The sequence below is a fragment of the Nipponia nippon genome, unplaced genomic scaffold (genome assembly GCF_047370975.1).
Source record: "Nipponia nippon isolate SJK-2023a ecotype South Korea unplaced genomic scaffold, ASM4737097v1 scaffold_2, whole genome shotgun sequence".
Taxonomy (NCBI): Eukaryota; Metazoa; Chordata; class Aves; order Pelecaniformes; family Threskiornithidae; genus Nipponia; species Nipponia nippon.
The window spans coordinates 61,451,116-61,477,734 of NW_028262336.1; the positions used below are offsets into that span (position 1 = coordinate 61,451,116).

The 26,619-nt window shown below is 45.6% G+C and overlaps 1 protein-coding gene across 15 annotated transcripts in view; it reads left to right on the forward strand.

Moving 5' to 3' along the window:
- The window catches only part of MAP4K4 (mitogen-activated protein kinase kinase kinase kinase 4), a 164,533-nt gene that overhangs the window by 85,626 nt on the left and 52,288 nt on the right, over positions 1–26,619 (forward strand). For all 15 annotated transcript variants that reach the window (XM_087755912.1, XM_087755913.1, XM_087755918.1 and 12 more), the window contains 5 exons: positions 18,169–18,294; positions 19,100–19,210; positions 22,092–22,182; positions 23,711–23,841; positions 26,085–26,139. In XM_087755912.1, the coding sequence (XP_087612038.1) occupies positions 18,169–18,294; positions 19,100–19,210; positions 22,092–22,182; positions 23,711–23,841; positions 26,085–26,139 (514 nt within the window). The remainder of the gene's footprint in view (positions 1–18,168; positions 18,295–19,099; positions 19,211–22,091; positions 22,183–23,710; positions 23,842–26,084; positions 26,140–26,619) is intronic.

Sequence of the window (26,619 nt, forward strand, 5' to 3'; positions counted from 1 at the left end):
GCCTCTCTGGCAGAGAACATTTTCTGCTGCTAAATAAAAGTGCAAAGGTGTTGTCATTAAATTGCAAAAATTGGTGCTTCATAATAAACGCACGGTTTAATTTTGCTTTCATGTCTGTCCTTGCCATCTCTCTTAGTAAGACCCTGCTTCAAGCAGGAATAGACCTGTGGGAGTCTGGCCAAGGAGGCATCTTTTTATTCTGACGATTCCTTGGTGTTTTTTTTTCATGTCAAGCTTTCTCTCTCGAATGTTTTGATCCGAAAGGGGTGTCTGCGAGAAGTGAGCGAGCTAGCCGCAGAAGCCGCTACTGTTCCTGTCTGTTCCATTGCTGTTGTGTTTTGCCTCACATTCACCAGGCAAAACGGTAGTTTCTTTACCCAGCACATCACTGGTGCAAGAGGCGTGGTGAGAGTTCAACAGTCTCCTTTCTTTTGCACCTGGTTTTGTAGGATGATGGGGGCCTTCACAAATGCCTCTCTCTCCGCCTAGTAGAGAGGTCAGTTCCAGAAATGAACTTTCAGGTTTTTTGCATGTCGGTTGATGTATGAGGTGTTTTTGCAGTGTTTCACTAGAGCAGGGATATTTTCCGCTGTAGCTCCTTCTTCCTGAACTGAATTTTAGTGCTTGCTTCTAGAGTTGGTGGAAGAGTAAGTGGAAATCCTAGTGTAAATGCAGCAGCCCACGGACCTTCAGATAGCTGTTACCGGCCTGGCAAAGCACCTTGGCTCTGCGTGCGAGAGCAAGAAAGGAGAGTGTCCGTGATTCCTGAAAATTGGTTTCTTATGTGGAATATTTTACCAAATGGAAATGTAATTGGGCAAAGAGACCACAGGCAACAGGGAGAGCGAGCATCCCAGTGGCTGGCTGGCTGCTTGGCTCCCCCTGTGCTAACCTGTCCTCCCGGCCGGGGCTGCGGGCGGCCAGGCAGCCGTCAGCTACTGCTGTGGAAACAGTGATGCAAAGGCAGCCCCGTTAAGGAGGGTTTTATTTGTCTCTTGCATATTTCACCTCAGCAGCCTTTTCTCTAGCATTTATTGGTGTTTCCTCTCTTTGAGCCTGTGAGACAAATCTGTTTCTACATACGTCAGTCGTTTTTCACTCTGAATTTTTCTTTTTACCTCTCTTGCGACACCACTTTGCAACAAGTTGTTTAAATGTAAAGCCTTGAGTCGATTATAAAATGATGGAGCTGCACTGATTTATAGATCAGAGGGGGCTGTATCGTCAAACAAGTCTCTGCTCAAATTCAAGTCCCTGAGGAATTGCTGCTGCTCCTCAATTCTGGTTAAAAGAGTTTCGGAAATGTACCTAGCCTAGTCTTGATTTGCAACACAAATTGTTAAGAGTTTGCACTGTTCTTGTAAAAATGGATGGCTCTGCATGTAAATGCAAACTCATTATCTTTCCCATGCCTATAAATGTAAACAAACAAACACACACACATGTAAATTCAGGAAAGGATTGCTCCCACTGCAGGAAAGAAAGGAGGAACAGTTGCATTTTCTATTTGTAAATGTTCAGATGGTATCCTGTTGTGATAGCAGTGCTTCCTCCTGACATAGGTGTCTATGGGTTTACTTCTCCCTCAAGATGTGCTTTTACAATACAGCAAAACCAATTTGATGTCTGGCTGCTCCTGCAGGGGCAGCCGTACCTCTCTTCCCCCCTTTTCCCAGCTCCCCTTGTACCAGCAAAGAAGTATTTTCCTTTTTTTTTTTTTTTTTTTTTTAATACAGATTGGCTTTCTACTGTTTTTGCCCCAGCAAAAGCTGGCCATGGGGTGGGTGAGAGGGCTCGAGGCAGAGCAGGGAGTGGGGGAGACTGCAGCCGGGAGCTGGCCCGCAGCAGCAGCAGCATCTCAGGGTCACAGCCGTGAGGCTGCCTGGGGAACGGCAGCCCCTCAGCCATCGCCTGGAGAACCGCAGCCATCCCTCTGCAGCGTGAACCCGGGAGGAAAGCCGGCTGCGACGCCTTCCCGACAGCCTGGCGGCATCTTCCCTGGCCACCTGCGACGGCCGCTGAGGGGCTGTTTGTAGTGCTCCACACCTGCAGATTTAGGAATAAAGAACAGAGTGTAAAGGTCTTCTGCAGGGATTCCCCCACCCTCTGATTCTTTCCACTGTGCAACAGGCTATTTTTAGTCTGCTTGCTTGCCTCAGAAATTACTTCACTTTCTGCTTTGGACCATTTCCATAACATTTATTGTGATTCTGAATTCCAGTGTTCAGGATAATGTCAGAGCAAAGAATCGCTGGGTGGGGAGCTCGGTTCCAATGCTGGAGCCAAAAACCCTGTGCTGAGGATTGTGTGATGCCAGCCCCCTCTGGTCTGGTGACCCGTGGGAGACTGGCTTAGGTGAACCTCATTTTGGACCATGCCCTGTATTTGCAGGCAAAGAACCTTGTTAATCCTGAGTTTAAGGGTGCTTTGGTTAGTGAATGGCAAAAGAAAACAACCCTTTAGTGGACTAATCCAGGTAGCCAAAGTAGATCTACCTCTGAATGACATCTGTTTGCTTTAAGTGAAGTCCGAAATCAAAAGCCCAGCCTGCCCTTGCTGTGTATGCTTGTGTGGTACCATTGCTAATACACTGGGTATTGCTCTTTCTTCCTCCACATATTAGTTAGGTATGATTTAAATCAGCAGTTTCTTTGGCAATAAAGTGGTCTTAAGATATATAAGGTGTTGGAGCAGACTTTACTGTGGGAAACAATGCTCACTTTAACATTGTTGCATATGATGCATCTAATTATTTGCGACTTTGAGATATAAGAAATATATAGCTAGTTCCGTAATAGGCAAATTTCATACAGCTGGATGATAAAGCAGAAGAATGCAAATCAGTGCGTTTGGGCAGAGTGTTGTAGTTTCATAGGAAAGATCTGACATAGTAGCAGCCCTGAGGCAGTGCTGGATCCAGAGGGGGACGAAGACTGGCTGGCAGTTAATAGGAATTTTTCTTAGAAAAAAAATGAAGATGTTTCTTCTGCTGGTCTTCTCTGCAGGTCAGTAATGCATGGGATGACTGTAGTTGTGGAAACTCATGTATTCAGGAGCTGTATATTCAGTGGACAGCAGAGATTGTGCCTATTGCTAAGGCACAATATAGATTAAAAAGTTGGATTTGTTTGAGTGTTTGAGATTGGAAAAAAAAAATTAGTATCAAGCCTACATTCTTGTGAATTTTCCACATTTTTTTTTCTGGGTCTTAATTAAGAACCACTCATGATGGATTGATGCCTGTTTTGGGTTAGGGGTCTAATCCATGATTGTTCACAAAGCACCCATATTCATCAGCCTTTGGGGGACACATAGCTACTTGGAGTGTGGATAAACAGTCGCAAATGCTCTGCTTAGCATGGCTCCACAAGCTGTTACGTGCTCCTTGAGACACGGCCATCTTGACCTGGTGTGGCTGACCAGCAGTGATCTCTTGCGCAAGGGTTTGTCTAAATTTTTCCTCCTGGTTGCGCTCAAAGCGAGTAATTGTGTGAGTGCTGTGCTTTTGGCTATCACTAGAGGGCTTCAGAGTGAGAAACCTGCTTGCCTTCCACATGATGCCACGAGCCAGAAGTTTCTTCTGAAACCTGATACGCAGCAACATAACCGAGACCTTTTGAGTTAATGCTAGTAGGAGCTTACTGGTGTTCAGTGGTTTTTTGCATCTTCCATTCAGAGAACTTTTTTCATCGTTCTTTTTTTTTTAACCTTCTCTTTTTAATCATCTTTATAAGGTGAATGGTAAAACAGGGCCTTATCTGGCCCTCCAGGTGTACCAGCAGGTAGGGCTGGTGGGCAGCTAGCAGCAGATAAAGGGTTTTGCAGCGTCCTGCACTTCCCCGAAGGGAAGAGGACGGGATGTGCAGGTTGTCGGTGGGCAGGGGCGCATGCCCACTGTCCAGGCCAGCGCCGCGGTGGCAGCACTGGGGAGAGGTGGCCAAAACTGGGTTGTGACTGTTGCATAGCCGTACGTGCTACAGCTCCTGGGGAAAAGCGTCTACTCGTGAACCAAAGGCGTGAGGGAATAAGGACTGTATTGTATGAAAAAAAAACCTTAGCTGGATGTCTTGCTTTGAAGAGGTTTGCCAGTGAGTTGGAGAGTTGCCCTCAGCCAAGCCTGCTTTCAGTGAGGAAGTTTTATAGGTCATGAAAAGCAGCAATGTCCTTTTTTTACACTGTGCCTTGCCTTTATATGCAGCAGCACACATGCACTGCCATCATCCCTTGTGCTTTGGATCGGCGGCTCGGCGTTAGCCCAGGGAGAATTGCGAGCGCCTCCGATTTCTCTCCGTGGTGTGGGAACGCTGGAGCGCATAATGGCTGTGATTCAAAGACAAATGCTAGCTCTTTGCTACTGATCACTTTGGCAGAAACCCCCAGATGCTCGGAGACTACAGATGGAGCTGATTTGGGGAGACCTGTCAAAAAAAAAAAAAAAAAAAGCACCCACAACCTTAGAACTTTCTTTTTTTAAAAAAAAATTATGTTTTGCTATCTTTATAACAGCCTCCCTGTTCTTCCTTTTCCTATTCTGCACCCCCCGCCCCTCACTTTTTAATTCATGCCAGCCAGAGCGCAGCTAAAGGCTTTTCCTAGTGGAGTGTCATTTGTTAGTAAACCGGCAAAGACAAGCTTAACCAATTTAACCAACATTTTCTGTGAGGCTTTCCTTTTTGACTGGGCTTTGGGATTTCTCCATGCGCCCGTTGGAGGGACGAGGCTGCAGGAAACCGCAGGAGAGGAGCCTCCAGCCGTGACGGCCTTTGTTCAGATGCCTGTAGTCTGGCAGAAGCTGACCTCCACAACACATGGTCTTTCACTTAGCTGCCTCTCTCCAGCTATTGAAGAGGTCCGATTTGCTGTGTGTGGGATTTCTGCTGCTTCCATGCTGCTTAGTAATGTTTCCAGACCGACCGGCGGATCCTTGGCTTGGTGGTGGAGCTGGAGCTGTCACGGTTGCTGCAAGCCTGTCCCTTTGTGCTTGGCTTCATTGTCACACAGCTCCGCTTTGAGCAAATCCGGTGCCTTAAAGCAGATCCTCCTGAATTTTGAAGCTCTCCAAACAATCCAGGTTTCCTCCTTGGGATGTAAATGCGCCCCCCGCCCCTTGGCTGGGCTAATTGCTCTTTGTTTGGTTTCAAATCCGTGTGATTAAGGGAGGATTTTGCAGACTGTCGCTTCATCATGTTACGGGACTAGCATAGTAAAAAGTTGTAATATCTGTTGGGGTGAGTACCCTGAGCACAGAACTACAGGCCTTTTCCTGCTCGTGAATCATCTTCCCCTGAGACCCTGTAGTGATAGCATTACTTTTGTTTTAAGGGAAAAGTCCCTGAGAAGGAGACCATCTATTTATCTGGACAAGAGAGGCTGTCTGTTTTTGTTTGTTTGGTTGGTTGGTTGGTTTTTTTTAAACACGTAACTTTTGAATTTATCGTTAAGGAAGGCGCTGCTCCGGGCGTTGGAGCTGAGCGCAGCTCCCATGCAGATGCTGGCTGGCGGGCGTAGCTGGGCAGGCTGGGGCCGCGTTTGGCACAGGAGATGCAGTGGCTGCTGGAGGCTGGGGAAACAGAAGCGATGCTCTTTCTGAGGGAGATTGGATTATTCCTGTATAGGAGGATTTCAGTAAAAGTAAAAAGCACGTGTTTATTTTACCATCAAGTTGCTGAGTGTCGCTTTTTAACAGCGGCTTGCGGTACAGGAGCGGGCTGCGCCTGTCTGAGCTGCCTGTCTGAGAAGCGAGACCCCAGAGCAGCCCCTGGATGGGGAGGCGGGTGTGCTTCCACCTCTTCCCTGCCTGGGGCAGGGTTTCTTCTTTTTGGGTGAGGTGCCCTGGCCTCTAAGGTTCCTCTTTGTGGTTGATTTAGGGTGGGCCTGTCAAGGGAGAGTTTTGGAGTGAGTAAACCTCATTTTCTTCTTATCAGCACCCGGCTGTCTGTGCTTGGCTCCCTTGTTGCTGTTCGGACTGCTTTCTGCCTCCTGTGCATACGCATCCACCGGTTTAAGCAGCTGTCTGACGATTTATTATTTCTGCCTCTGTAGCCCCTGTGGGTCCCCTCTGCTAGTCACAGTGCAGTCACAAAAGGCAGGGCAAGGCCGGCAGGCGGGGGGCTGGCGGGAGCCCCTGCTTTGCAGCACGGGGGCCAGCAGGGTGAAGGGCAGCCGAGCCTCACCGGGAGCCGGTGTCGGGAAGTGGGCTCCTGTCCCCAAACTCTGACCAGGGCTCTCAGGGTTTCAGCTCAAGAGCGAGAGACTTGTGCTGGGATCTGAGCTGTTTGTTTTTAAACTGGAGAGTGAGATGCCATAGCGGCTCTGATTTTTGAGGTGAAATACCGTTTAATAAATGCAAGCCTGTTCACAGCCCAGCAGCAAAACCAAACGTACTGTAGTATTATTTTCCCCAGTCCTATTTTCTTGGCTGTTAATCGTCATCTCTTTGTCACCTGCCCAGCTAAGGGTAAACGCAGCTGGGATGTAATATTTTCTGCAAGTATTTGTTGCTTTTATTTATCCTGATGGAGGCAGAAGGGCTTTTCCTCTCGGGCAGGTAAATAATTAGCTGGCTATCGGCAGCTTCCTTGCTTGGAGAGGGGGAGGGAAGGTGGAGAGGGGGCCACGACGCCCCGTCTGATAGATGGACACGCGCATCTTGTGGCTCTGTTCATTGTTAATTCACTCCTGCAGCACCGCTCAGCTGTGAGGTTTCCAGGCGTGCTTGGCAGCGCCGACAACAAAAACATCTGGTCCAAGAATATAGTTCCCTTCTGCTGGCAGCTGCATGAAAATGATTTTGTACATAGTGGCGTAACGCCAAATGCACTTACTTGTACACTAAAGTGCACAGCCTTTATAGAGCTTTGGCAGCGCAGGGCCATTTTAAATGCTGTGCATAAGTCAGCATTAATCTACCAAAGAAAATCAAAACCTCAGCAACCGATTTTATAAAGAACTCACTTATCACGCGTGCCCAGACGCGGCCGTACCTTTGTACCTGTCTAACAGCTGTTCCTGTCTGCATGCAAAGGAAAAGCCTTTTGGTCGCAGCCCTGGTTGTCGTCTGTCCTCCGGAGGGGCTTGGCACAAACAGGGAGGGAAATTTGCCCCTCGCAGACTTCTCTGAATTCCTCTCGTCAGCAGCCGCGTTTGTCTGTTACTGATAGAGGTTGTCTGTCTCCTCTCTTCTTTTAGGAAGGACCTAGTGTGTGCTGAAGAAAATGTTAGCTGTGAATCAAGTAGTTTGTGTGTCTGCTGGTAAATTGTAATTTGAGTGATTGGACCTGATAATTAGAGAGTCATCCTCATCATCTTGTCAGTCAGTTGTAAATCATCTGTAATGGATTTCCTTTTTAAAAAAGAGCTGTATTTCTGAGCACAAGTGTGTTTTAGAGGTAAAATAGAATATCCTTATTCCTTCCTGCTTTGAAAACCCTTAGGGTTATAAGCGTGGATCTCATTCATACGTGAACAAGCAGATTGAAGAGAGGTCTTTGCTCTAGGAAAGTTGCTATCAGCCCATATATTTCTAGCTATTTGTTTTCTGTTCGTTCCCACAGAGTAGCTGAGCTTGGTGGTGCTTTTTCACCCCCAGATCTGCAGCTGGGTTGGTTGTAGGTTTCGGGAATGCTGCAGAAGAGCGTGGAGGAGCAGAAACCCTGGGTCTGGTCTGGCATCGGTCATGGGCCTGGGTTTGCCCTTTGCAGAAGGAGCCCGTTCCTCCCCTCAAAGAAGCAGGTGGTTTGAGGGCTTGGACAGGTATTTCTGCAGATGTTTGTAGGGCTGGCTGTCACAGCTACTGACCTGATGCTGATCCTCTGCTCTGTCGCTGCTGGGAAAAGCAGTTCTCACCAAACCAGGGAGAGAAAGAAGAGAAGGTGGAGACGGTGGCAAAGGGAGGAGGAGCAAGCTTCCTCCTGCCAGCTTTCAAAGAGGTCTTTGCTTGCAATGGCAGTGAAAGAAACTGAAGGTATTTCCTGGGGTATTTTTAAAATTGAAAATGGAATTTGACAAGCCTGTAGGGCTTGGTCAGGTCTCCTCCCTTCTCCTCGCCTCAGCCACCCACCATCTGCGCGGGTGGTATATATTCAGTCTGTTTCTCAAGCAGACGACGGTGGGCTGGTGTTGCAGCTTCCTTTGCCATCCCTTCTGCCCCTCGCCTGGTGGGAGGAACGGGCCTTTGAACCTCTTGGGCCCTCCCTGCTTGCGCCTGGCATTTTGCGTTTGCAGTACTTCCGTTGCGTAAGGCAGGGGAGAAGGTTGAGGGTTGCCGACGGAGGTTGAGCGGTGACTAATATTGGACAAGAGGAGCTAAAGTGTTTAACCTTTAGGCAAAGATTACCTGAAATTAAAACTTGTAAGGACTTGTGCACTCGCACTGTGTCATTCAGTTGTGTTTGTAAGACACATGTACAGATCGGACGATTCCTTTTATTCCTGGGTAATTTACATATTTTGGCTGCTTCACAAAAGAAACCTTGTTTTGAATAAGTCAGATCATGATCTCACACTAGTCCTTGCTTACAAGGAGTTTTTTGGAGGCTGTAGTGTAGCCCAGAATTTGAAGTTTTCCTTTTGTGGGTATAAAACAGAGCATAGGTTACCAGCAGCACATACAACGGGCATTAAACACGGGTGTTTGGGGATGTAATGGCTGTTAGATGTTGTTTCATCTGGCAGGTGTACCTCAGACAGAGGTACGCCACTTCAGAAATGAAATGTTAAATCTCTTTCTTCATAGTAATGGGCTAAGTGAAGTATGTCACTTTATGTAAGTGGATTGGTGGGCTACAAAGAAAATGCAGTAATTTTGTTTTCAGGGCTTTTCTTAGTACTCATTTTCTGACAAAATGCGGGGCTTTGTTAGTGTTGCAGACAGAGTTTTAAATATTTGGAAGGAAAAACTGCAGCACTCGCAACATTTTAATGAGGAGGGTTTGCTTAATTAAAGCCCAAGAAGACTTAGGGAATGCGGACAGCTGAGGGATTAGCAATGTGTTAGAAACTTCTTCTTCCACCTACCATTTGATTTGGGTTCAAAAGCCAAAGTTGGCAATGAAACTTGTAGTCTTCCAGCGGCTGTTCGCTGGCCTTGGCCATTGATGCTACCAGCGACCAAATCCTGGATTCATTCTGTCTCATTTAAGGCACATAGTGGTTGTGCTGAAGCCTGGAGCGTAGCTGCCCTGGGCGCCTGCAATTTAGCATGGTGGGGGGGAAAGGTGCCCGTAAGGGGACGGGTCTGTCCACCTGAGGTGGGACTCGTCCCACAGAGGGGTGAAGGTCACCAGTGGGACTGTTGTCTCCTGGAAGTGCGAGGTGCTTGCTTTGTGGCTGCCAGCTGCTCGCTGCTGACAATTGTGGTGGTGCTTGTTCGTGCTCCTCCACATTTTTTAAAATTTTGTATTTTATTTTTTAACGTATGATTGATTTTGGAGTACCATTGCCAGCCTGCTCCCTCTGCTTCTCAAATCTGTGTGTTTGCTTTTGGCCTACATCATGTCACATACCGAGCGGTGCCGAGCCCTCCATCACTGTCAGGCAAAGAAACGGCGGCATGTGATGGAGCTTCTGAGTTTCTCTTGTCAGCTACTTCTCCAGCCCCATCTCTTTTTAATAAAGGATCCTATGTGAAACAGCCCCGAGGAAATGCCAAAGGGGAATTACTTTTCCTTCCTCTCCTTTGTTCTGTTCCCATTCTGGTGTGCGTGGTGACAGCTTTTGGGTTCATGATCGTGAGCTGTTGGGGTATTTTGTTTGTGTTTTAACATTTGGGTTTCATTCAGTGTACAAAATGAAAGGGGGGTTGTTAATAAATCCCTCTTCGCTGTTCATCTACAGGACTTGTTGGTCAGTGTGGGTGTGAGGCTGTGTACTGAACGGATCTGTCCTGTAAGGGCATCAGTGTCTTCACGTAATTATAGGTTCTCATGACGTATGTACTAGAAGAACATCCGTGTTATGCTGGAACTGCCGTTTTTACTATATTTTACCTTCCCAACTTAAATTTCTGCTCATATAGCTTCTGTGTGGCATTTGGTACATAGGAAATCTACTTTCAGTCATTTCTGCCTTTCATTTTCTCTCTTCTCTCAGATGTCTGCTTTCTGCCCACGTCCCTCAAAGTTAAAGTTTAGTTTCAAACTAGAACTTCAGTTTCTCATTGAATCTCTCCAGCTGCCTCAAACCTGCAGGACTCGGAAGCCTTTTCCATCTCCCAGGTCCAAACTATGGCCCAGCAGTGTCTGGGCTGCACATGCAGAGAGGGACCCACGTGTCAGTCCCCTTTGGGAAGGAGATCTGCCCTCCAGGTGGGAGTGGTGGCATCCTTGGGCTTCACACTGCCTGGGGGGAACAGGGGCCAAGCAATGGGCAAATGCCTCCCCTGGCTCTGTCACCCCCAGAAATACTGCTTTCCTTGACATCAAATGCACACTGAGATTGGAAGTAGAAAAGCTGTGCAACTTTTTGGCTTTGTGCGTAAGCCTGTTTTCTCTCCAGCATCTATGTCTCTTCTTATTGTCTGAGCCTGGAGCTTTGCATAAAGGAAATTGTTTTAATTTCTTTCCTTCGCACACAGACTTATTTTTCATACCTGCTAGCAAGGGCTTGTTCTGATCACAAAAAAAACCTGAGACTGGATGTGGAATTGTATAGCAACAAGCGTTTTTAGTGTGAATAATAGCAATGGAAGTAGGGTACTAAACCTTACCTCTTTTATGAGAGCTCTGAAGATGTCAGTACAAGGCTAGCTTGTTGCATAACTTGTAAATAATTTAGGCTTGATGAGGATGGACAGTTGAATTGTATAGCTGGGATAAACATGCAATCTGAGCAGGAAACTCTTTTAAGTAATCATGACCAGGATCAAGGGACTAGCCTTGGAAGTGGTTGAAGGGATTTGCCCTTAGGAGGTTTCTCTCTTGGCTGTCTTCAGGAAAGACCGTGGCGTCCTGGGGTTTTAATGGGGGAGCTCAGCAGCGGTGCAGTCTCTCTGCCTTCAGCGCAGCTCATTCAGTGACCAGCAAAGGCACCAGGGGCACATCAGGCAAGAGGGAAAATATTGTTGTCGGAGTGATTGGCAGAGGAGGTGGTTTGGGGGGAGACAACAGACAAGTATTGTCTTCACGTGGTTTTTGGCTCCTTCCTGCCTGCACGTGATTCCGTCTCCTGTGCCTGCACAATGCTGCTACACAGGCTCCTTCGGGCAGTGCTGGGACCCTGTTTGAGAGCTAGCCATCCCTCATGCTTTTTTGTCCAGTTAATTTAATTGTTGCTTTATGGCTGCAGCCTCAGCGATGGCACTGTTGAGAACAATTTGGCTCATTTTCTCCCTTGTTTCAGACGGTGCCTTTAGCATGCAGTAGAGTGAGTGTTGTGCCAAGGGGAGACAAAGCAGCCACTGTTTTGCATGTGTTGGGAAGTGTGTTTCTAACCTGCTTGATGAAATCTTGCGGCTGAAGGTAACCAAATGTGGTCATAAGGATAGCCCTGTTCTCCCAGCCAGTTCTGACAAAACTAAGATTTTTTTGACCCTTGAAAAAGCATCACAGCCGTCTTCTGCGATCGCTCTGCCTGAGCAGAGCGTTGCTGGTCTGCTGCTTCTGGCAGTGCGGCTCTGTGCCGGTGGTGGAAGCGGCTCGGAGGCTGGTGGGCAGCTCACAGCGATGAGATGGGCTCCAGAAAGCTTGAAGATGGTAAAGCCTGTGAAGGGCTTCCTCTGCATGGGCTGCATACATGGACAAGGGGCAAACTCTGAGAGGCACCCTCACAGCGATGGTGGGGCAATGCTCACCACCCACGCTATTGCTTTCTGGATATCTAGTGCTCCTTCAGTGTCACTGAGTGTGTGGTGTGATGGACGCATTTTCTTAAGGGTGAAGAGCCTGGAGGCCTTCGAACAAGTGCTTGTTTGGGAAGGAGTTGAAGGACGTTGCAGAGAAATGAACGTGCTGATGCCAAGGTGGGAAGAGTCTGTGGGTAAGGGGTCCGTGAAAGAGAGGCCTTGCACGTGAAGTGGGACAGGCACAGTGACTGCTGGGGGTGAGAAGGTAACAGAGGAGAGAGACAGAAGGGAAATAAACTTGCATGAGGTCTTTAGCTTGAGGGTAACAAAGCTCAAAGGCTCCATAAAAGACTCTCAAGAAAGTCAGGATGTAATAAGAAAGTTGGATGTTAAGATTTAGGAGGGACTGTATATGGAGTTGTTAAATGTTTACTGCATGTCTTGATTAAAGTCTTTTCTTTTAAACAGTTTAGGCTTTCCCTCCCAAGAAGCCTGTGTTTGCTATTTTCTTTTAAGAACTATTTAATACCATATTCCCAATTCTGACACTCTGTTGTGGTGTTGGAGAGGATGGCGTTTCTCCACGTTGCGCTCTCGGGAGCGCTAGCTGCTCTGCTTTATATGAACTTCCTACCTTGGCAGGCGCTGCCAGGGACTTGCCCGGCGCTCGGAGTCTCATTGCTCTTGTGGTTAGGTTCCTCCCAAAATTACAATCTCCTTCCCGGCTTGGAGGCAGCGCCACAGCCCCCAGTTCAAATACTGCACTGTGTGCAGTACTGCCCCAACTCTTCTTGCCAAAATGTCTCCCTCGTGTGTGAGAACTTTATTAACGAGTGTGTATATTATGGATTCCAGCACCAGAAAAGGTCACCTATTGTGCTCGGCACTATTCAGACTTTCCCTGTCCTGTACAGATTCAGCTCTGAATGGATGCTGGCCAGGTCTGGGGTGCAGGGAGGAGCGAGGATGTGACACACAAGCAGAACTGTGGTTTGCAAAAGCTGGTGTCGTGATTTATCCAGGAAGATTTTTGTTGCGTTTGGTGCCTTTTAGGACTTGACTTTTTTTTTTTAATGTGGCTGGAGAGCAGAAATGAAAAGCGAGAGGAAGCGGAAAGGAAAATAAACTCAGTTTCTTGTGGGCTTCTCCTGTTTTTCTTCAACTTGCCTGTTGGGGGAAGACAGTGAAAAAGAGGCCGAGTCGCCGTGGTTCCAGTGCCTCTTCAGGCAAACCAGTTTCCTCTCCACCACTCTGGGCATCCGTGGGTTAGCGCTCCCTTTCCCCCATCACGGGCTGAGGCTGCTGTCTGTCCCTTCACCCAGATCCCAACTCTCCTGTGATTTAAAGATTCCCAAATCCCGCAAGCCACCGTTGGAGCTCGTGATCCTCAGCAGCTCAGCTTACTCTGAATCCCCAGGTAGAGCATTGCCAGCCACCCTTCTCCAGGCAGTGCAGGTCCCTGGGTATAGGCAGGCAGAGCTTCGGGGGCAGCGTGGGGGAAAGCAAAGGAAAGGAGAGTTGGAAGCGTCCCTTCTCCCATCCCCCTTTGCCTGTGCGTTTGGCTTTCCACTGTTGGGGAGTGGTGTTAATTCGTAAAACGCTTGGTTGTAGCTTAAAATCACTGGATGCCATTTGTGCAGGGAGAGCTGAGGTTTGTCACTGTCTCATTTCTTAATTGAAAAGAAAAGTTACTGAAGGGACCAATTTGTATTCCTCTGCAAACTGATTTAGGGCAGCATATAAATCATCTGGTGGGATAGGTAAACTTGCTCTTACCTTCATCACAGAAGATTGTCTTGCTTTATCCTTGCTTGGCTGTCTTTCCTCATTCACATTTCCCCTCATCGTGCTACTAGGGTAAACAAAATCTTCTGAAATTGTCCTGAGTTTCCCCTCCCCGACCTGTGCCATCCCTTGAGAGGGCAGAATCAACAGCTAGCAAAGAGCAGTGCTCAGGCAGCTCTTCCACCCAGAGGAGTGTGGATGGAAAGTCATTACTTAGATGCGCTGGGATACTTCCTTGCTGTGCCTTTAGGTTTTTTTTGTTGGTGGTGGTTGGTTGGTTTGTTTGTTTGTTAAATTCAGCTCCTGAAATAATTTCCTTGTACTATAGAGCTTGGAATACACTGTTACTCCCCCCTTCCTCCCTCAGGTCTCTTTCTCAGAGATAGATTCTTGTAGGGGTCTTGTACCAGTTGCAGTGCTGGGGCAGGCCTGGAGTGTTTTGCTTGGTCTCCTGAGGCACCTAGACAACGATGTTTAGGGAACTCTATAAAAATGGGGCAGGCATGGAGTGATTTTTCTTTCCCTTTGGTTATATCCTCCCTGCTTCTGGCATTTCTAGAGCTGCAGTTCCCTTCTTCTCCCTCCCTACCATGATGTCCGGCAGAGTGCTTCTGAATCCCTCATCTAAGAATTTGTATAAATAAGCAGGATTTTCTTGCAATAATGATGCAGGGTGGGGGGTACCTTTGGAAAATGTGCTGCAATTACATAATTGAGCTGTCCAGATTAATATTGCTTACATGGATTTGCTCTAGTAGCTTTTATTTGACTGGGAGTTACTCCAGTGGCAACCATGGTCAGACACTTAAATCATTTAGATACTTAAGTCATCACAGTTTTGGAAATGGTGATGTAATGAAAATAACAAGTCATTGATTTGCCGTCTGCGTGGAAAAAAAAAAATATCTGATATTTAGCGTGCAATGATGAATGGAAGAGCGAGCGGTGTGGAGATGTTGTGCTACAGCCATAAGCAAGCTGATCGGGCGCCACGAGGTGGCATGCTGAGAGGTAACACGCCTGGTTTTAATTTTTAATGTGCTAATTCAAATGGTTAGAAGTGATCTTTGTGTATATAGGTGGATTTCTGCGTGGGTGTTGTATGCAGTTTTTAATCTTACAGGCAAAGTCATTTTGATAAAACAGCGTTGCGGTTAGAAATCCCCAGAGATGCTGACATGTCCATTTAATCTCTGAAGGGAAACGTATGGAAAGCGAGAGGAAAGCCGCTCCAAGCTTGATTTAATCACATGAGTCTTGCAAAAGTATAGCTTACTGCAAAAATTACTGGTAATCAGACATGCTGTCACAAACAGACAGCGAATGTATAAGTATAAAACACTTGCACCAGCCCCATCACAGGCCAGACAAAGAAGGTTTCAATGGGAGTTTGTATCCACAGATAATGGCTTAAAGTGGTAATTGATGCCAGCTGCATAAAATCACTAGGAAGGGCTCACCAGCTGCCTCTCTCCTCCAAGAAAAAAGGATGTACTTTTGTATTCCTTCATGAGAATGACAGTCTCTTGCCTCAATCGGTTTTAATTTTCCCCTTTTGTGATCCTGGCACCTCTGCAAACGGAGGGACTGTTAGTGGTGGTGGTGCAGTGTGTGTGTTGTCTGGAGGAGGTGAGGGACCTTCCATCCCTGAGGCCGGCTCACGTGTCCAAATCCCGGCTCACGTGTCCAAATCCTGGGACGGCCACTGAAACACCTCCCTCTGCACAGGAGGATCCCTGCCCTCCCTGCAGCGCGTCTGTCCGTAAGGGACCTGTGCGGAAATGGCCTTATCCGGTGAGATTTTTGGGTGGGATTCATCTCACCCTGATGAGAGACATCTGCAAGATTGGTGTCTGGATCTTGGCTAATGACCTCATCCTCCTTTTGTAGTTAGCGGGGAGAAGTAAACACTGGTAGGGCGCGCATTGTTTGGCCTCTTTCAGATGGCCACATTGGGATGAAATCAATTGTACCCTGGAAAAAAAAAGGTTCCTGAATCTGGAACAGAACAATTTTGGTCTGGCCACGTTTTTTTTTAATAATTTCTTTTTTTTTTTTAATCTTACACCAGTTGCTGTACCACAGCGGTACTGCAGCCTTCTCCATGCTGATTAATCCTCATGATAGTTCCTGTCGCCACAAAGTCTTCAGGACTCAGTGCTAGGGAGTTATCGATCCACACTAAGTAAGTGGAGACCTCCAAAGCCTGGCAAGAATTACTGAATCATTTATTTTTGTAGGCTGGAATTTGGACTGGCTTGAGCTGTAGGTGAGATGCTATTTGTGTTGTGGACAAATGCTCAATGACAGCTGAAATAGGAGTTTAGGACCATTATTAGCCTTAGTTAAGGGAGATGCTTGGGGTTGCTGCAGGCCGTTGAGCAGGTGCTTTGACACAGCCACAGGAAAACCTGAAAGAGCAGTAACTGCCTGCAGCCTGCGGGGTCTGGGTGCGCCGTTTTTTGTTGTTGTTTGTTCTTTGGGGTTTTTTTGGGGGGTGGGTTTTTTTCTTATTTTGTTTTTTTCAGAAATAGATCCTGTCTAAGCACTGTCATTTTGGCTGTTGTTACGATACATAAACGTGAACAACCTTTAGGACATCCTGCCCGTTGTATTGTAAAAGCTATTGAGTTCATGTGCTGAGGGTAGGAAATAATTCTTACATAAAAAGTCAGTACAAAATAGCAGATTAATCCAATTATACATATTAACCTATCAGTGATTAAGTCCCAAACCATTAAGTTTAACAAAGGTCCTATTACAGTTTCTTTGTCTAAATTCAAAGTTCAAAGTGGTAGTTTCTAGTATAAGTATGTGTTCTTCTTCTTGTGGTTGTTTTGGGTGGGGTTTTTTTGGTGGTTTTTTTTGTTTGTTTTTTTTTTTTTTTTTGCATACGGTCTAAATAAATAAAAAAATCACACAACAGCAAGGACAACAGAAGCAGCTGAGGAAGCACCGAGTTAGCTTTTGGCTCAAAAAGCTGCTGTGATAACGCTTTCTCCCAGGGCTACTGTCACTGGGAACCTTTATTTACAAGATTATTTTACTATTTTGTTCAGTGTTCCAGAAATACACAGTATTTTACTTTAAAGATGTGTCATGAGAAGATTTCAGAATAGTTTATCCCTGGTGCATTTTGGGAATTCTCTCACAATAATTTAGGAGGAAGCACTGCATCTCACTGTTAGTGTAATTGAAATAATTGTTTGCTTTGTAGCATAGGGTGGTTTCTTTTGCTAAAGCCATGCGTATCAGTGTGTATAAATAGTTAACGTGTACTTAGTATTAACATCTGCATATGTCATGAATAGGATATTTGATTGCTAGCGTGGTACAAATTGCAAGGAAGTTTAAGGCTTAAAATTTTCTCGTGTAATCAGCTTTGACATTACAAGATAATCAAAATATGTGCTACCGTTTCCATCAGCCAGCCACCCTAGGGAACAGAGGTTTCAGTTTCTTCCTGGAATCAATTTAAGGCAGACATTTTCCCCCTGGATATCTAAGGCTAGAAGCTTGTGGAGCGAATAAAGATTGTGCCTAAAGGGGTGAACCAGCTGCCTTTTCATTCGTTGCCTTGAGAGGTGCTAGATGAAGGCTCCCACTGTCTAGGTGTGGTAAGGGAGCGCTGCGGGTGGGATGGTGTCTGCTCCTTCTTCTCCGGTATCTGCTGGCTGCCTGCTCAGACATCACCTCAAAGCGTGCGCGGATCCTTCATGCAGCGCATCCTCCTGTCGCTTCACGAACGGATTGTGGGTGTTTTTAAGGAGTGGTTGTGTAGTGTTACCCATTTCAGCTCTTGGAAGGGATGACCTCCCTTCACCTGAGCTGCTCTCTGCTTGGCACCTCGCTGAGGCGGGGGGAGCCGGGGGAAATCCTTCCTCTGCCTTTGTGTCCCAGCATCCTGTTTACCGCCCGGGCTCCCAGCCCTCTCTTCCTGATGCACTTGCTCTTCCTGCACGGAGGCAGATGGAGGAGGAGGAGGAAACTTGTGCACGAGGCGAACGCCTTGTCCGTGCAGCGAGGGGAATTCCTGATCTCCACCTCTGCTTTCCTGCGCCAGCCCCGTGCTGGCATCGAGGGGGGACCCTGTGGTCCCCACCGTGGGGGGACCCACCTCGGAGGGCCCGCTTTGGCAGCCGGCTGTGCGGAGCCCCTGTCTGGCATTTAAATAGAACTGGTCGCAATTTTCAAAATTAAAGGAAAGAAAATGAGGAAGATGATGGAAATAATGCTCCTCTATCGTAAATTCACAGATTTTTCTGGTTTTCCAGTTCTCTGGGTTACGTAGAATAAAAGCCTGCTAGCTGTGTATTTGCTTAAGGTATTACAACCATAGGGTTTTTAAACAGATCCTGTCCCGCTTCATCATTGGAGCAAGTCCAGTGCATCCTTCGTTGGCTTTTTTGCACTACTGAAAACTTGAGAAAGTAAGGGTCTCTTTTAGACAGGATTTTGATGGCATGAATATAAGATGTTTTTACTGAGCATGATGCTGGTATAAATTGAACTTTTTAAAAATCTACTTGTGTGAAAGAGAAGAGGAAATAAATAATGCACGTGGTGTATCAAACATATGTTTTTTTCATTTTTTTTTTCCAAAGGACGAAGAAGAAGAAATCAAACTGGAGATTAATATGCTAAAGAAATATTCTCATCATAGAAATATTGCAACTTACTATGGTGCTTTCATTAAGAAAAGTCCTCCAGGTCATGATGACCAACTGTGGGTAAGCAGATATTTCTCAAGCATGTTCATAAGTCTTTCCATTTTGGATATAGTTTGAGGATGACAGAAATATCACATTATGGAAAGGCAAACTAATAGAATTTGGTGCTTGCCTGAACAGATAGATAAGTGAATCACACGGGCTAATCATGCATCCTTAAGAGGATGGCTGAACCAAGATTTGCTATTAGCAATGGATTTGCTCTTTAAGTAACTTTTTTCCCCCCATTTCCCAGATGGATAGTGTAACATGTTTCGTGGGAACAAAGCAGATGAGCTGAGCAATAAGAATGTGCGGCTTTAAAAAGAAAGCTGCACTTGAGATTTGTACCCATTACATTTCTCATCCCACCTCATCTACACCCTCTAGAGGACTGAAGTTTGGGTTTGAAATGGCAGGGTACAGACATCAGTGTATGTTCTTCCATAAATAAATGGGAGGTAAAAAATAAGATGTGTTGCAATGGTATATCAGTTTGATTCTTTCAGCATTGGATGTGCTCTCACTCCTGTTGCTGCTAATGCATTTTGCATAGCTGAGCAAATCCAGATTCCTGGCATTAAATTACAGTGATTAAATCAGTCCTTGAAAATGTGGTAACTAATGTGAGACATATTCCATATATGTCTGACACACATTGGAGACATTTGGTTTGAATCCATTTTCCAGGCAGAGATGTAAAATAAATGATATTCTCTGCTTCACGAGGGTTTCCCAAATCAATGCTGCAACCTGATTATTTTGCTCCACTAGACAGCTGGGAACTGTGTTTAATGTTGGTTGTATGCTGATATTTGTTTTGCAGCTTGTTATGGAGTTTTGTGGAGCAGGCTCTATCACAGACCTTGTGAAGAACACGAAAGGGAATACTCTGAAAGAAGACTGGATAGCATATATCTCCAGAGAGATTCTCCGGGTAAGGAAAATTGTCTGCTCCACTTGAAAACACAGAAACAGTCTTACAGAGATGTAGCCTAGCTTGAGGTTCTGCAAGAAGCTGTTTCTGATCAATCCCATTAGCCATGTCATCGCTTGGAGAGTGCGTAGGAGCAGATAGATGTCTGCTCCACATCATTTAACTCGGTGTGAGTTGTACTGTATTGTAACAGCAGCCTTGCAGAAAATAGCAGTTTTTAGTCATGAGAAGCCAGCGGAAGAACCAGTGACCTTACCTATTGTAGAAGCTGTGAAACAGTGTCCGTAAGACACTTTTGAGAATCCTGAGGTTGTAACAGCGTCCTACCACAATAGGGTGCGGAATGGGCTTTTCCAAATGTGCTTGCAGCCGTCTTTCTCTGCTCCTAATCAAGTCTGTGGAGGAAGGGAGTTGTTGGCTCAGGCCAGCAGTCAGGACTTCTGTGCTGTGATGTGCTCGCATATTGTATATTCCTGCAGTCTATCTAGAGCAAGCAGCTACGTCGTATGTGGCTGTGCGCTGTAGAGTGCTGGCAGACGGTGCTGCAAAAGTTTCTTAGGAAGAGGGATGCTGCTTACCAGTTTTTCTAAAACTGAAGCTTTAACTAATTACTCTTCATATTTAATTTCCAGTTGGTACAGTTTAAGTGCTTTTTGAATTGGCATTTGTTTGCTGCGCTAAGTAAATCTGGTATGGTTTTCCTCGTGCTTCTTTGTAAAACAAATTGCCTCCTACCCATACCACTACACAGTATGTTTGTTCAATTGCCTCATCAGAAATGAAGTTCTGAAGGGCTTTATGTTAAAGGAAACCACCACTGGCTCTTGCATAAATCAGTGCTGCTGTTGTCTGTGTTACACATTTGCTCTGCCTTGGTGATTTTTAAGATGGGGAGGGAGGGAGATGTATGATTCTGGTCTCCCGCTCTAATGCCAAATGCTAGGAGAGAGTCCGGCTGCTGGCATTTCGGCTGGCACATTTTAAGTTGTTTACAAGGGAGAAGAAAAGTTGAATACCCGCTGATGGTTGTATTTCAAATCAAATGTATAGCATGCTTTAATATGAGGAAGGCTAACTTCTGCAGGACTGATCTTATGCTTGATTTGAGAACTGTGTGACCTTGGAGGTATTGCATGCTATGTTGCATTCATCCTAGGTTCTCCTTAGGTAAAGCAGTCACGCTCGCTGAGAAGAGGAAGAAAATGATTTACCTCAGAAAAGAGTTAGGCGAAAGCTATTTTGTCATTCCTGTGAGAGATTTGCAAAAGGAGCCTTAATTGCTTGCTAGCAGGAACTGGAATATCTGGAAAAAGGGAATGCTAAACTCACATTGCTATGAGACATTGCGAAACCTGATTTGACACCGAGCTTGTCAGAGACGGAGGAGAGAGGTTGTGTCACAGAAAGTTAAAATGAGCTAAAGTGCCAAAGATGGGCGCAGGTGGAGGCGCAGGTGAGGGTCGACCCAGTGGATCCCTCCGTGGTTGGAGGGGCCTGGGGACTGCAGGAGAATGGAGACGTGCCCCTCTCTCTCTGCCCAGCCCTTCGCAAACCCAGATGTCTTTTTTCAGTAAGGTTAGATGGTACTCTGGAGAGAACAGACAATTATCTCTCTCTCTGGCTGGGTCAGCGTAGCAGAAGGCTTTAAAAAGTATCCTGTGTGAAGCCATGGAAAAGACTTCATTCCTGTGGAAAATAAGACCACACTTAGCATTAGCAGCCAGTGAAGGGTCTCGGGGACATCAGCCGTTCACTTGATTCGCTTGTGACATGTGTGGGGAGGAGCTGTGGATGGTGGGTTTTTTTTGTCATGCTCATTAACTGTTTTTAAAAAAGAAAATAGCCCAATGGTTATGTAGGCAAACTGGTAAATGATCATTTAATGAAGAACATGTGTTAGGAAATATTTCTCTACAGCAACCACTACTCTCTTAACCTCTTGCAGCTGTAAAGGTTCTATTTCTTTATTTTTCATAAAACATTAAAAGCCTATGAGGGCAACACGAACAGGCAAGACAATCCCACCGGAGACTACAATTTTCCAAGCAGAGAGCTGAGGAGAAACCAAAATACAGGCAGTTGCTAAGAGGGTTGCCTGTTGTTCTCCCAATTACATTAGAGAGTAAAATGCAACATATGTCTTCCTCAGCCCTCCCTCCACATGGCTAACGCTTTGGGGCATGCATCCAGGTGCTGTCTCAACAAAAAGCACCGTATGCCAGGAGGTTTTGTTTCCTTTGGAAAGTATAATGCTCGTGCTTTCTTTTTTGCCTTTTTTTTTTTTTTGCATTTTTTTTTTCCAGAGGAACAATTATCTGGCTTCATATTTATGGAGGCTGGAGAAGAGAGCTGCAGCTTTGCAGCAGAGCTTTTGTTTGTCGTCAGTCGTCCCTCACCCTCAAACATAACTGCCAGTCCATCACCCTCCCACCCCCTTCTCGGGGGTGCATATATGCATGCTGATGCTGCCACCTTCGTCCCTCCACTCCCCTTCCCCAGACTAAATTCTGGGTGACCCTGTGTGTGTCAGATGTCCATGATGTACACCGACGCTGATGTCGTTTACAGTGTCATGGCATGGAGACTTCCTGGGAGCTGAACTTTCTTCATGTGACAGCTGAGAGGTGTTTGTACAGTGCAGATGTTGGGCTGTATTTAGGTACAGCGTGTGCATGACCTGGGGCCTGTGTCTCTGCTCGATTACCAAAAATTGTGCGGGTGGTGTGCTGCCAGAAGGCTCCCGCGGGTCCCATTGCACCCAGCTGCTGAGCAAGAGCCCGAGATGCAGTGGTATGGGCTTTGGGCGTGCTGAGTATGGGTAGCCTGTTGCTAAGCCAAAAGCCTAACTCTGAATGTCCTCTCCTTCCTCTCCTTAATGCAGGGGTTGGCACATCTTCATGCCCACCATGTGATTCACCGGGATATCAAAGGGCAAAATGTTTTGTTAACAGAGAACGCAGAAGTGAAACTCGGTAAGTAGACGCGCACGTACACTTCCTCATTCATTCAGCCTTTGTTTTCTGATGTTCCCAAACTGATTTTATCCTCCAAGAGCCCTGCGACATGTTCTGTAGCATGTGCACGCTGTCACTGCTCCCATGTGAATCGAGGCCCTGCACGTATTTCCTCCTGCTTTGGGAGGATGGCATGCATTTCATTAGAAGATGTTGGCTTTCATGCCGGAGTCAGCAAGGGGACTTTTTTTTGCCCCCCACCGAGCAGCGCGTGACTTGAGTTGGTTCTGATTCCCTTTATTCTGGACTCAGGAAGTGACGGGAGTCACTCTTTTATTTGGCTTTAATTAAAATAGCACCTGCTGTGCAGATTCTGGACACAAAACTACGATCTGGACGGCACACTCGAGGGAGCTGTGGCATCAAGTTCAAAATGTAGTTCCAGCTCTGGCATGCCTGCCGAAAACCATGCTCATCCCTGGCCTCTTCTCTCCCTTCCAAGTGGACAAACTCTTTTTTTCCTTCCCTCTAATCTGTCTCTTCCAGTTATTGCACACTTTAACCTTCTGTGTTTGTATCACGCTACATTCACCACCTTTTTTTGGTTAAATATAGAGCCATGCTGAAGCCCTCCCACCCAGCCCACATCCCTTCTGTTTTGCATTACACCTTCCTGCAGCACGAGGCATGGGAAGATGTCCCGGCTGCTGGAGGAGGAAGCTCTCAAGAGAGCTTTCCTCCTTTTGGTCCGAAGTGGAGCATGGTAGCTCCCAAACCATTGCTCCCACCAAGCTCATCTACACCAGTTCGTCAGCATCACTCAGATGATGGATGCAGTGAAGCTGACACAGCCCTCCTAGAGCAGTTGCAGTTACTGGTATAGAAAGGCATATGTCACTGTTGTGAGCGGGAGAACTGAAGGGAGGACAACACCCTTGTAATGTAATTGCCCTGTAATGGAATAGGCATCTCTTTTGCAACCTGTGTGCGTATGTGCTCAAAGTTGGCACATCTTGAATAATCCTCATCTTTTGCTCCTATGGACGCATCTGCTCTGTGCATTAGAGCAGAGAGCAATTTGCTGAGCAACAGATTATTGTTGCTGTCTGATTTTAGAGCAGTAGACAGCTGAAAAGGCGACATGTTTGCGCATGTGGTTTTCCCATAGCATAAGAGGTACCTTTGGGAAGCAACTCCCTGTCTATAAGCAAGGGTGCTTGGCTTCACCATTTGGGAAGGATATAGCCCTTCCTCAACCTCCCAGGCAGTATTTTTGCAGGTGTACGCTCCCTTCTGTACAGGCAGGCCGGTGAGAGGTGCAGGAGAAGTGGTTTTATGCTGCCGTGTCTCTTGATGCTTGTGGCCCAAGCCCGTTGCATGTGAACCACGAGGGCCCGGCTGCCTCAGTATTAATCATCATATTTCTCCTCAACATGGTCCTCCCACGTGGAACATTGACAGGGTTTTATTTCCAAATCACTTTAAAGAAGTAATCACTGCATTATTTTTCCCCTCTTACTTTATTTTACTCTTTTCCCACCCGCAGTGGATTTCGGTGTGAGCGCTCAGCTGGACAGGACAGTTGGCAGGAGAAACACTTTTATTGGAACTCCATACTGGATGGCTCCAGAAGTTATTGCCTGTGATGAAAATCCAGATGCTACGTATGATTACAGAGTAAGAGACTCCTGTTCACAGAAAAAAAACACCCCAACATACAAAAACCCTTACACTTGCAGTATGAACGTCCATGAACGATGGCAGTTTTTGAGACTTCTTATGTTTTGTAGGAGTAATATTATTTTGTGTAGGTACATTCTTATTACAGGAGTACAAGGTGTGGGTCACTGCCAAATTGTGACCTTAAACAGTTGCTGTTACTTGTATTATCATAGCTTCGAGACATAAGAAGTAGGACTTCAGTGTGCTGTCGGTGCTCAGAGAAGGCAAAAAAGAGTTTAACTGGAAACGCTCGTGTTCTCAATTTGTATAATGATTGTACTTTAAATTGTGTTAGACTATGTCCCGGTTATTGTAGTAACCCAGAACAATGCATTTTAGGTGTTGCCTTAAATAGAACCACCGTCTGGAGAGCCAGTGAAGTACAGAAGGAGCTCTTTAAACCATGCCTATTCCCGATGTCAAGATACATATACTTGTTGATAAAAATTTACCGAACACAACATTTCTCAACAAAAATAATTTTTTACATAGTTTGCTGTAAACCAAAGATTTAATTACTGCAAAACTACCCTTAAGAATATTATGTATGTGTATTTAAAGTTAGATTTCTCTAGTGAAAGCATCCTGTAATCTTAAAAGTTGTTCTCAGCTTGCTTTAATGAAAGCACAAGGAAAGAAAAAATGTGAAAATGTGCTTTTTAAAAAATCTTCACTTACCCTAATGTAGTTGTTCCGACTTTTAACCAAGAAGGGCAACAAAGATATCAGAAAACCTGTGATTAAGGCCTTACAATGAATTTTAGAGCCGAATATCAATTATATCAATTTGCTGAGATTGATAGTGGTGTTATCTACCAGTATGTTTGTGTATGTCTACATCTATTTAAAAAACCCAGATTATTTGAATTGGTGGTTTTGTACCTTTTGACTAAGATTGATCAGATTGATCCTATTTCTCGTGATTTAATTGCTTTTTACATCCATCAGCTCATTGTACTAAAGGTGTAATGCTTTATATCTTTGCAGATGGAGTTATTAGGAAGGAAGGGTGGCTATTAAGTGATCTAATAAAGGACAAAAACTCTCTGCAATATTTGTTAATGCAGTAGTGATGTGAAAAATAACTCTTTCTGCCTCTGAAGACACCTGTTTATGGTTCCTGGTGGAGGCCGTAGAGCTCTCTCCCCCAGAAAATTCATGGTTGAAAGATTTTGTAAGATTGTGAGGCTGTGCAGTTTAGCTTAAATGGCTGGATTGGACCAAGAGAAAAGATTGCTTTGCTGGGTCTGAAAAGGCAATCGTTAGAAGGGCTTCTCTGGTTGTAGTACAAGAAGAGCTTATTTGCTCATTAGTTTTGACTAATTTTTTTTAAAAAGTCATTATTGTGACCAGAAACCAAGACTGCTTTGCTCAAGAGCAGCTCTCTTTCAGCAGCCTCCTCCAGTGTTTTGCCACTTAAGCTGCAGCAGTCTCTGGAATTGGTTCCTCGCTAGGACGCTTCCAGCTCCTGACTCTCGCCCAGGCTCTCCCTAGTCAGGGGCACTGGCCAGAGCGGCTCCCACTGAAGGACTCTTGTTCCATACAGTTTCAAGCAAAGCTAAGATGGTAGGGAAGGAACATTTGCTTTTGCTCCAAGCAATGTATGCAGCAGAGGCTTCTTGAAAGTTTAGCAGTGATGGCTATTTCCCTAGATAAAACTATTATTTGATTACTGGGACTAGAAAAAAGTTCAGGACTGGGTATATTTCACTAATCTGTATTTGTTTGTTTATTGTCTGGTTTAGACACTGAAAAAGACCTGCCAGGTTTGGGTTTTTTTACCCTGCAGTCATACCTCCATCTCTTGTTTGGGGGAATGGGTACAGCATTTTCTGTGAATCTACTCTAGGGAAATGTTCGGTCCTTTGTAAACAAGGATTGAAAGTTGTTGTTTCATAGACTTAGCTTTGGGGCCAATGTATTTTTCATTGTCCTAATGTGAATATGGTTTTGTGTGTTATTAGAAAGGGTTGTTTGCATACTCTGTATGAATACGTGCGTGCATTTATGTATATATATGTATTATATGACAAGTAGGATTTTATGATACTGTTACAAAAAAAAAGTAGCTTATATTATTTAAATAGCCTTGATATTTGGTTTCAGTCTCACCTACAGGGCCTCTGTAAATAGTACTGTCTTACTGTCTGAATGGGTAAATCCACCTACTAACATATGGTCTCTCTCTTTTTATGCAGAGTGACCTTTGGTCATGCGGCATTACAGCCATAGAGATGGCAGAAGGAGCTCCCCGTAAGTGATACATGTGCTTCTCCAGTGGGCTGATTAAGACTGAAACGTATACTTGGGAGATGCTGGTTGTAATCTAAGCCTAGTTTTGAGGTTTCTGAAAGTATCCTCATGTTATTTCTGTTCTCTTTGGTTTTGCCTGCCCTATAAATATAAAATCCCATAAATAGCAATGCTTTTGATAAAGATAGGATTGTGTTTAAGCACTACAGTGCAGACTGCAGTAATTTAATTTCTATAGCAGGAATATTTGGAAGCTAATCGAGCAGCAGACTTCCTTCCTATGGGTAGTATATTGTGTTTTGGAGTTGTGTCCCAATTTGTGTATGGCCTGGCCTGGGATGCTGAAACCTCAACCGGGGAGAGGTGCAGTGGGGCCTCGAGAAATCTGACCTTGATGAAAAAAGCGTCTGTAGCAATTATTTTTGTGTCGGCTTTCCGTCAGTCTGGGTAATGCTAACATTGCTTCTCCTTTTGTTTCCC